The sequence below is a fragment of the Anguilla anguilla genome, chromosome 17, assembly GCF_013347855.1.
Source record: "Anguilla anguilla isolate fAngAng1 chromosome 17, fAngAng1.pri, whole genome shotgun sequence".
NCBI classification, from domain to species: domain Eukaryota; kingdom Metazoa; phylum Chordata; class Actinopteri; order Anguilliformes; family Anguillidae; genus Anguilla; species Anguilla anguilla.
Window position 1 is genome coordinate 24,796,737 of NC_049217.1, and position 11,320 is coordinate 24,808,056.

An 11,320-nucleotide genomic window follows, 5' to 3' on the forward strand; every position below is an offset into this window, starting at 1 on the left:
TTCACTCTAGGTATAATCCTCACACATTCAGCTGTCACTACACAACATTTATGGCTTTGCTTATTCAAACCTTGCTGCAGTAGAACACAAGAGAGAACTGGAAGAACACTGTTCATGCTGATCTCCCATATAAGCCAGTCTAAGAGAGAGCATTGTCCTCAATTTCTGTCCAGTAATTACAGTGATACTTTAACATTATTTGCAGTCTGGTTCACCCTTCCTCACACCTGCAGGTCTATAAGCAGACACGGGGCTGTCCTTCTGAGCTGTGAAAGGAGCTCAAATCACTCCCTCATTTGCATGGCGCTATAAATAACATGTTTAAACCCTGCAGGTGGGTCTCAGTTTCAGTAGTCTCTCTGTCGCCCTCTCCTGGATCATCTTGGCCGGGCCTGCGGGACCGGCTCATTCAAGCAGCCGCTTCACACAGCCAACGCAGAGAGGGCGCCTACCCAGATTTGAGAACTGTATCCTCCTTCCCTCCACCACCACCTGGTCTCCTCCGTGCCCCGGATACCAACCTTTGCTCGTGACAAGCAGTCCTCGTGCTAACGGTGCTTCCCGAGGCTCTCTGGAACTCAGCAGTGAGCGTCGCCGCCAAGGCCAGGCGGTTCTTCGGCACCCGACCGCGAGCTTGTGCGGCCCACCGCCTCGCGGCTGAGCTGTCGTTCCCACGCGTTTCCACCTCGCAACAGCAGCACTCACGGTTACTGTGGCAGCTCTAACAGGGCAGAAAATATAGACTGACTGACTCGTTGGAAAATTTCTCGCTGAAACCCATGCAATACCAGTCGGTACTGGTATGGTTTTACATTTTAGGTTATTTGGAGAATGAGAAACGGATTTGGAAATAATGAACATCAGAGAAATATCAAAAATAATTCAGCTTTATTTTCATCCGGCATGGTAACAGTCATCCCAGCATCCTCCTCGGCTGTGCGCAAGAAGGCATTTTTCACCGGGACACTTATCACACCTCAGCCGCAGTGGACAGTGCGAGATTACGAAGATCAAGAAACAAGGGATGATTAGGGAGCCAGGTTGGAAATGTAGTCAGGAAATCGGGGAACCCCAATATTCTTGCTGATAAGTCAATGTTTTTTTTCTTTAATGACCACAATGAGCGAGATCCCTAGTTTTTCTTGTACACGAAGGCTTGCCAAAAGACTTCCTGTTCTCTCTTTGCTTGATATGTGTGTATGAGGTCATTCTGCAGAAGAACCCGGAGACCGTCCTCCGCAGGGAGAGGAGAGACACAGTCCAAGCGGTCCTCCAGCCCCTGCTCCTCTTCAGGGGCCATCGCGCTCTCTGGCGCCACCCTGCAGGCCACATATATACAGGCACGGTCCTTTTACTGGTTCGTCGAGTTTCTGCTTCACTCCGCCTCCGAGCCCTGGCCCGGGACCACCCTGTCCCACAGAGAGCAGTCCTTACACTACGCCTAGAGAGAACAAGGAAAACTCAAAAACACCCCAAAAAACCCCCATGAACCACAATCATAACCACTTCTGCTGAGGGTGGATTTCACCTGAACCATTACAGAATAATACACATTACATTATTAATTAGCTTAACAGATGACTTTATTCATTATGGCTTGCACAGCTAACATTTATACATTAATTTAGTTTTACATTCACCGAAGGAATTCAGGTTAAGTACCTGACTCAATGGGAAAACAGCAGATTCCCACATATGATTTTAACTTCAAAATCTCCCAGCTATAAACCCAGTCCTACAACACCAGCACTATACTGCCACCTTGTGTGTTCAAGTAAAATTACACACAAATGCACTGCACATATTTCTGACTGGTCCTTATTCTTTCTGGTACATATCCTCACTGAAAACCTATATTAGCCAAGAATCTAACGGAAGTTAACGCCTTACTCCAAAGCCCATATTTAGGCTGCCAGCTGACAACTATGCTTAAAATGATTAATCACTGTGTTTGAGATGTGGAAAAGAGACAAGCTATTCTAGACACAAGCACAGAATTATTTTTAAAAATTATTTAAAAAACTTAACAGTAGTCAGTTACAGTCTATACCAGTGGACTCCAGCCCTGGTCCTGGAGAGCTACAGGGCCTGCTGGTTTTTGTTTTCACCTTAAAATCAGCACCCAAGTGACACCCAAGACACCAGGTGAGTTGAGTTAACTGTGTAATCAACTGCTCTAATTGATTCATGAAGTGCAGAGTCAGTATGAAAACCAGCAGACCCTGTAGCTCTCCAGGACCAGGGTTAGAGACCACTGGTCTATACTCACTCTTGCTGCTGCATTGGAATGGACTGCACTCAGTATGACCACAGTGTTTACAGGCATCTGAGCCTGCAGGCAAGCAGAGGGCCCTGAAAGAAAGGGTTATAATGTGCATTAATCTGGCCCTCAAGACCAAAACAAAAGCAGTCAAGCTGAAATATAAAGTACAAATATGTCGCTCATAAACAGTACATAAACACTGATAATTAATGCAAATAATGTTCTGTCTTCATAAAAAAAGGAAATTCAAATATGAATTTAAGAAAGATATACTGCACATGAGTAAACAAGTTTTTTTCTGTCAATTCTGTGCTTAGTTTACACCCTTTACCTGAAACAGCAGACTGTTTTTTTTTTTCCACAACAGGCATTTATAAAGCTGTCTGCCACAACCGACCAATCAGCTCAGTACTTCCCTGATTATGTCATAAAACTCACTTGAGGGCTGGGGTTCGTGTGTGTCAATCAGGGGCGGGGAAGCAAGGATTCTGCTAATTGGGTGGTCATCACTGAGACCCACCTACAGGCAATCAATCAAAAAAGTCAAATAATCAGTGAACCAATCGGCACTTTACTATCACGGTACGGGGAAATCGGGTTCAGACAGTATCACACAACACCTACGATAGACAAAATGCGTCATATCCCTCAACCTCATTACCATGCGTCCTAAACAGCGACCACTCATAAAATACCGCCGAAAGCTACCTAGTAACAATCAATATAAAAGGCCATTAACAGAAGGCAAGATGAAAATGAGACAAGTCATCATATAATTACTGTCATGATGAGTATATGAACATGATAGTCATAATGACAACACTATGAATATTGCTCATTATTTAACTAGCTTTACATTGCTAGTTGAACGGTTTTAAAGCACAGCGTCACATTCGCACATAGTCAGCGAGACTCCACCCACCGGCAGCTCTGGGGGCGTGTCTGGGGAGGGGTCTCGGGGGTCCCGGCGGTACAGGGCGTAGAAGGGGCTTTGTCCGATGTCGGGGTGCCGTTTGACACGCAGGGCAAACAGACAGGCGCGGAGCTGCGCGTCCCAGCTCTCCTGGTGGTCCGTCACCAGCTTCCTCACCGCGCTGCCCACGGACGACACAAACGCACACGTGTGTACGCGCGTTTCCGGGAGGCGCCGTTTCGGACGGGTGCGCACGTGCACACCGTTTCCCACGCCCGCTTTCCCGCCGCAGAACCGGGCCCGGGCTAGAGCACGGGCTGGGGGCCAACCGAACCGGCCTGACCTGGCAGAGCACGGCCCACTTTCTGCTGGGTGGTCTCGGACGCTTGAGTTACAATTAGAATGTGTGCTGCTGGGCAAACCAGATAATACCCTGGTTTTTGGTGTACTGACACGCCCCACGATCTGGTATTGAACCCAGACTGTGCAACCCCTCTGATAAATTAGGCGCCCGCATGAAGTGCATTCCATGCCGTGAACGCGCAGCTGAGCTGGGCTGTAGGCCACACGCGTTTCTCTCAAATGCGTGTAAGGACTGCAACAATCAGGCACGTGTGGAAACAAGACTGGGAATTATGCATCTGAGGAAAGCACACAGATTTAAGACAGAACTTGTGTGCACTGCACTGTACAATCCACACTTTCGTTCACCAAAAAATGGCACGCCACATGAAATGGTACCACTCCACACACAGCGCTACGACTGTTTACGCTAAAGCCCGTGCAGCACAGGACGCATGCAAACGAAGCGCAGACTTCCTGTTGGAGTCTTCCCACAGCTCACCAGCCGACGTCATTAAAGGTGATGGGATCCAGACTGCAGGCCTTGGGATGGAAGACCACCAGAAAGCAATCCTCCATGGCCATGTAGATGCCCAGGGCCTTGTTCACCTAAAGCACAGGCAGGGCGTGGGTGGAGAGCTGCAGCACAGACCCCCACCATTCCAACCCCCCCCCACCCCCCCACCCCCCCACCCATCACATTCGCCCATTTGTCATACCACACTCACTCATACAACACGCTGTTTGTATGAAGATACATTTCATCATTTAGCCACCTAATCTGTACAGTCTTTTCTGTTTAATGTTTCGGTTTCAAACCGAATGCAAGATTTACAATTCTTTTAGTGCTGTACTGCAAAGTCGAAAAGGACAGGTTTACCATCATCATCATCATCATCATCATCATCATCGCTCTCCTGACAGACAGAGAGTCTTACTGCTTTGATGAACCCGCGGCTCAGCTGGGAGAAGAGCGCGTGGGGCAGACCCAGCTGGCACACCAGGTTGCGGATGTTCAGTGCCACCTCCCTGGCACAGCTGGTCTTCATGGGGCAGGCCTCGGTCCACTTGGAGTAAAGGTCCATCACGATCAGCAGGAACCTGTGGCCCCGAGCCGTCTCGGGCAGGGGCCCTCGAACGTCCAAGCTCAGCCACTCCCACTTGCCAGTGACCTGGGGAATCATGGGAAGGGGCGGGGTTAAGGAGACCGAAAATTACCGTAAAGCAGTGGTCTCCAACCCTGGTCCTGGAGAGCTACAGGGTCTGCTGGTTTTCATAGTGACTCTGCACTTCATGAATCAATTAGAGCAGTTGATTACACAGTTAACTCGACTCACAGGTGTCAACTGGTGTCTTGGGTCTCAACTGGGTGCTGATTTTAAGGTGAAAACAAAAACCAGCAGACCCTGTAGCTCTCCAGGATCAGGGTTGGAGACCACTGCCGTAAAGCATCTAGTATTTGTCAAGAGTGAAAACTAACAAATAATTCACTTTTTGAAGGTAGACTGACAGGATGAAATTACTAGATTAAAAAACTGATTTAGAAAAATGAAAATTATTTATAAATTTGAACAATTAAAATGACTAAACTGCAGAGGTTGGTATCCATAACTCAATGCTCGATGTACAGCTTATTTTGTCATTTTTCTTGCATACACTCAGCCAGATACATTTTAGTTTTAAAGCAATTAAGGTTTAGTACTTTGTTCAAGAATAGAATGGCAATACACCAACCAGTCTGAATGCAACTTGACATGGATGTAAAAGGTGTAATTATCACAAAAAAGATTTTGCTGGTCCTGGATTTCAGTGTCACATATAGTCCCGCCCTCTGAGGTAGTTTATTAAACAAGTGGAGATGCTGTAGATTATTAAACAAGTGGAGAAATCCTACCTTGATGGAAAGGTTAGCTGGATGGTTGGGGAGCACCTCACAACTTGCCTGAAGTAGAGGAACAAACGGAAGAATGTCACCAGCAGGTCAGAACAAAACTAAAACACAACAGGGGGCTGGCTGGGAGCCTTACCCCATTCAGATGCAGCTCCTGCATGCGGACGCAGCCAATGGCCTGATATCTAAGTCCCCACTGCGCTAGCATTGGTAAACGGTAAATGGACTGCATTTATATAGCGCTTTTATCCAAACGCTTTACAACTGACGCCTCTCGTTCACCAGAGCAGTTAGGGGTTAGGTGTCTTGCTCAGGGACATTTCGACACGCCCAGGGCGGGGGATCGAACCGGCAACCCTCCGACCGCCAGACAACCGCTCTCACCTCCTGAGCTGTGTCGCCCCATTGGCTAGAGCACCGGTCAAGCTGCCCGGCGCAAATGTGCTTTGGCGCCATTACCGTACCTTTTTCCAGACGCCCTTGGCCCATTGGACACTCTGAAAAAGGAACGCAAAAGGAGGCGTTTTTAGCAGGCCGGAACCGCCGAAGACCGGCGGCGCATTCGCACAAATTTGGCAGGAAAACCCGCCGCCGAAACGTCGGAGAAGACCTGCCGCGGGCGACCCGGCCGCCGTGCTGCGGAAAGCAGAGCCGCCGCGGCCAGCAGCCTCCGCTTCGAACGTACCTTCGGCGTGCAGTAGTCCTCGTGGAGGCGGGTGGGATGTGACGTAACCTCGTTGACCGACGGAATGTTGAGCGTCCTTTGAAACGGATGCAGTTTCAGTAAAGGTCAAGAGGTCACCGCGCCAACTGAGCATCGCACAGGCTGCCCCATGTAGCGGGCCATGAGAGTGATCTTCAGATCGGACATTGCTCAGCCCTATCTAACTCACTGGTCCTCCTGGCACTACTGATTGTATTCGTCTAGTATGCGGGAATAGTTTGGATAAAAAGATAATACAAAACATATTAAGAATATTTGATACTATGTAAAAAAATTTAATTTAATAATAATAAAAAATACCCTTGTGACATCATACATTATGGTTGTTTTTACATCAATTCCCTTATTTTTTTGTCCTTTTTTCCTTCCGGTCGGTAAAGCAGATATAAACAGCCAATAATACAGTGAATGGAAAAGGCAGCTAACCAAAATGAGACCCTGCCTTTTCTTTTGTAAAAAGCATAGCAGATTAGCTAGCCAGCACTTGCCTTTCAGCCAGATCACAATGGTATATTTTGCGATTCTGAATGGCTGAATCTGAATGAGCCAGTTACCCATTGGTTGATAGGTGGGACAAGATGTCCACGCTCTTGGGTTTTTTCCCACGGTTGTAGTCGTGTCTCAGCCAGGCTTTCAGGTAAGGGTTCTCCTCTCTGGGTTTATTGTCCTGTGGAGGTGACGGAAGGATGAACAATTTTCGAATGCAGAGCATTTTTTCAGTTATTTTTTTTCAGAAACATTTTCATTATACAGTACATCCATAGGGCTCCCAAAGTCTCCCTCATGGTTGTCAGTCAGCAACTGTTAGTACAGATCCCAGGGAAGAATGCATTTTGGATTCTCCAACAATCTGCCATTACACTCCACTGTTGCATATTTGTATGGGACAGTACTGAACCAGACACTAGAAACAATTCACCACAAAGCATGAAACAGACTAGTGAAACAATACTTTTGTTTTTTTTTTTTAAACGCTATTTTACCAGGTTAGTCTCATTAAGATTTAAAATCTCCTTTGCAAGAGACATGGCCAAGAAAAGCAGCACATACAGTTTCAGACGATGACAAAATAAAATCAATAAAAACAATATCAAAGGTTATAAAAATACTAATTGTAAAATATCAATTTAAACATTTGTTAAGCACCTAATTTATACAGTACTGATTTACAAAAATGGAACATTTTATAATAATCAGCATATAATCGGCTGGGGAATACTTTTCTTGATCCTCTATAAACAGGGCACAAAATATGGAATAGCCACCCACAACAGCAGCACACACAACAGCAGCGACAACAACTGGATATTGAAAAGCTTAAGACAAGGTGCGTGCTTTTCAGTTTTACCCATTAGCAAATAAATATAACCAGCAGACACCATCAGCTGAAAGCTGAACATTTGGGCAGTGCCAGGGGTTGCGATTTTGTGAACTGCAGCAGGCAACACTTGTAGGAGAGTCAGTCATCTCATTACAGAGAAACTGGCAAGCTGGCCAACTTGCGAGCGATTCAAAACGCAGGCTCTCACATTGCCCCCATGATGTTACACTTTCACTGTTACCTCACTACCTTACGAACAAGGAGAAGGCTGCCTCTTTGCGCTAAATAGCATTTGTTAATTGATGCTACTCATCCAAAGTATTTTTTTCATTGGCTTTTCTATTTTTAAATTGTAAAATTTTTGTCACAGAACAGTTTCTGTTAATGGGTTACATTCTTTACCCGCATTAAGGTCTAAATAACTCGAGCAGTACCAAGATAGACAGCATGTCACAGACCTTTGGGTAAAATGACTCAACAGGGGAAGTTCCGGTATGTCTTAACACAAGGTAAGCATAGCAGGCCTATACCTCTGACCACCGGTGCTGCTTGTCAAACTTGCCGGGGGACACTTTGCCCATGGGCCTGGCAGCAGGGGAGATCGAGGCTGGTATTTCAGAACTCCTTTAGGAAACAGACAACAGGAAAAAAAAGACACGAAGAAGGGCGGAAATGGTCATCAACTGCAGCCACAGGCGTAGGCTTCATTTCAACTTCCAACCACCTGGTCTCACAAGTTAACTAGCTACTCTACCAAATAATTCATATGAAAACATTGGGGCTGACATGTCTCCCTGTCACCACCAAACCTAGGCATATAACAACAGCAATATAATAAAATGAGTAAATAAATAAGCACACAGGCAGAACACAATTCCACTGTTTGACAAATTGCAGTTGGTACTGTAAAATTGGGCATATTCATGCAAGATAAAATAGGCAGCTGCCAGAAGCTTGGGTAATGTGCTGTTGGTTTTTAATATTGTTCAACAGAAGTTACAAGGATATTTGTAACAGCACAATAATTCGGTTAATTAGCTAGCTAATATCATCCAAAGCTGATTTGGCTGTAAATCTCTATTTTACAGAAAAAGCAGAGCTGCAGGAAATAGAACAGTTTGGGTGCGGTATTTGCATGTTGGCAACTAAAGTTCACCTGGGTGGCTGCATCGCTGCATCAAAAGCAAGTTAGCAACTAGCCTACTGCTAATCTTCCTCACCAGTTCGCTCCCACAAAATATGTTCCTTCTGGTCATGGATGGTCCAAGATAAGTCAAAAAAAGCTAAACGTGTGTGGGAAATACACACCCTGAAGACGTTTGGCCGTCCATAAGAGATTTTGTCACATACTCCTGGCAGAGAGATGGGAAGAGCGAGTAGACGTTCCGGTCGGAGGTGAATGGAAGGAGTCCATTTTTGAAACACTCCAGGGCAGCTAGCTCCACCTCCGACATCGGCCTTCCTGCAGCTTTCCTTACCCGAGCACTATGGTTTTCAACCCAAGAACAAAACACCGTTAACAAACACCACGGACAGACAGCTTTTACATAAACTGTGACTAGGACCTAATGCTGATAAATTGAACGATGCACATAAAATCTGACGTATCTACAGTCACACATTGAAACAAGAAATACCAGGTGACATGGCATAGTGGCAACATGAAGGGCAGCAGTAGAACAGTTACAGAACTGGGTTTGTAACTCGGAGGTCACCAGTTCAAATCCCAGGTGGGTCACTAATATTGTACTTGCGGAGCAAGATTGACCTGCTCCAAAAATATACCCTTCAAAATGGGTATCGATTCATTCATCAAAAGCAACCTGTGTACAAGGCTCAGAATAATGCCATCCGCAAAGTGAACTTCTAATGTTGTATTTGTGTTTGTACTCTCTTACACCCAAAAATGCATTTACCATAATTACCAATTGGGGGTTGAAAAAGGTAATACTTTATATTATTGTTATTATTATTATTATTAGTAGTAGTATTAGTAGTATTAAACAGTACAAAACTTTGTGAAATAATTAACTATACACAATAAGGGATACCCTTGGCGCCGCCTGTATCTCCTCATGGCCGCCATTAGCCTTTCTTTCTCAGCAGTCGTCGTGTGCGCAAACCACGACGGCACGTAATCTGGCGACTCAGGATCATCACTCCGCCTGCCTGGGAACAGAACCAACGGATCCTGTTAATGCGGGCGGCGGTGCAGTACAATGGGCGAGGAGCTGGCCTTGTGACCTAAAAAAAAAAGGTCCCGGGTTCGATTCCCAGGTACGACACTGCTGCTGTGCCCTTCAGCACGGTACTTGATCTGCATTGCTTCAGTATATATCCAGCTGTATCAATGGATATTTATGTAAAAAGCTATATGTAAAAAGTCTTGTAAGTCCCTATGGATAAGAGCGTCTGCTAAATACCTGCAACGTAACGTGAATGCAAAACTATAAATGAGCTTTCAGAGAGGCTTCTCGCGGAGGGCAACATTTTCTATGACGCTTATTTGATACAAGTGACACAATATCTGAAGAGTGGAGAGTCCAAGGTTTTCAAAACACCCCCAATTCATTGAGACACTATGTCCAGAGGAGGCAGCAGAGCATGATATAGGCCTACTGTATGTGATGTTTTCACCTATACAAGCATTGTGCTAATACACTCTAATTCTCCTGGCCAAACTACTGTAACATCCAGTCACATTTTAATATTTATTTGTTTTAGGTTGCATAGTTTATGTTACGGTAGCACAGACTATTGAAGTAATACATTTTGAATTACTCTAATTCTTCCCTAACCATTCAGTTAATCTCTTGTACAAAGTGTTGCACTGGATATAGTAATAATACTTAGTAGTAATGGGAGTGTTTCATTTTGATTTCTCAGTTTTAAACTTTGCCTTGTTGGCATTGTAAAAAATATAGGAAAAAAATGGAAAAAAGAAGACATTATTTGCATGTAATTAATTGTAATGTTGTTATAACAGAAATTAATAGTTTTACAATGTCTGTGTTTAAAAGTTAAGTTGTTTTAATATAATTCAAGCCGGAATAGTTCATAATTTAGGGCAACTATATTTTTCCTTAATTAATTCCATTATGTTAAACGTAATAGTGGTTTAATCGCTGGGACTTTTATTTTGAATTTTAAAGACCCTCGCGAAAGTCCTTAGTCCTACTGCACCAATAAACGTCAACACGAACGCTACGGAAAGCGAGACTACCAGCAACTAACTGCAGTTAATAGTAGCTTGGATTACGGCAATTTAGCTTAAACATAACTACTTGTGGAGCGTTTTGCAGAAAATGTGAACTTTCCACCAATTTGCATTAAAATGTTACACACCTGAAATGAAATGAACACTGCAGACTCTGCTGCTTGCAGTCGGCGTCCACCATTCTCGCTTCAATGCATAAACCCACCGCTTTTTTCTGCGAGTATCCCGCGGGAAAGCATAAAACATCACATTTGGCTCACTTTGCTGTTTCATTCGGCAACCCACAGCTGCACATATTGCTGGCATGTTTTACAATTATTATTTCAAGTCGCTCTATCGGCAATAGCAACTATCTTTCAGTGTACGCAACCGTTCTGGTATGGTCGTAGATCTTCTTCGTTTTATTTTTATGGCGGTTTTAACATAGGTTCGTGGTGCATTACCGCCACCAAGAGACCAGGAGTATGAATCAGTGTTTACAACAACAACAAAACAAAAAAAACTTGTGGATCAGCGTCACAGTCCCATAGTCGAACACTGACCGTTTAAGACCAATATAAATATCTTTTCATGCCACTCTGTCCACTCCCCATCCTGTGCCTGCCAAACATCTCATTACATTTACATTTGTCTTGCATTTAGCCTTAAA

The 11,320-nt window shown here is 44.8% G+C and overlaps 1 protein-coding gene across 2 annotated transcripts; it reads right to left on the reverse strand.

The window, feature by feature from the left end:
- Positions 1-869: 869 nt before the first annotated feature.
- On the reverse strand, positions 870-11,074 carry LOC118216941. Of its 2 annotated transcripts, none has more exons than XM_035398584.1 (14): positions 10,800-11,074; positions 9,506-9,623; positions 8,763-8,939; positions 7,985-8,078; positions 6,688-6,800; positions 6,095-6,170; positions 5,874-5,906; positions 5,413-5,460; positions 4,457-4,690; positions 4,021-4,127; positions 3,186-3,357; positions 2,702-2,783; positions 2,270-2,352; positions 870-1,409 (listed from the first exon to the last, which is right to left on the reverse strand). In XM_035398584.1, the coding sequence occupies exons 1-14, from the start codon at positions 10,975-10,977 to the stop codon at positions 1,290-1,292; spliced, it is 1,635 nt and encodes a 544-aa protein (XP_035254475.1). In that variant the 5' UTR covers positions 10,978-11,074; the 3' UTR covers positions 870-1,289. The 2 variants fall into 2 exon arrangements, with proteins under 2 accessions (XP_035254475.1, XP_035254476.1); XM_035398585.1 differs by having other exon boundaries at positions 1,355-1,441.
- Between the last annotated feature and the right edge of the window lie 246 nt (positions 11,075-11,320).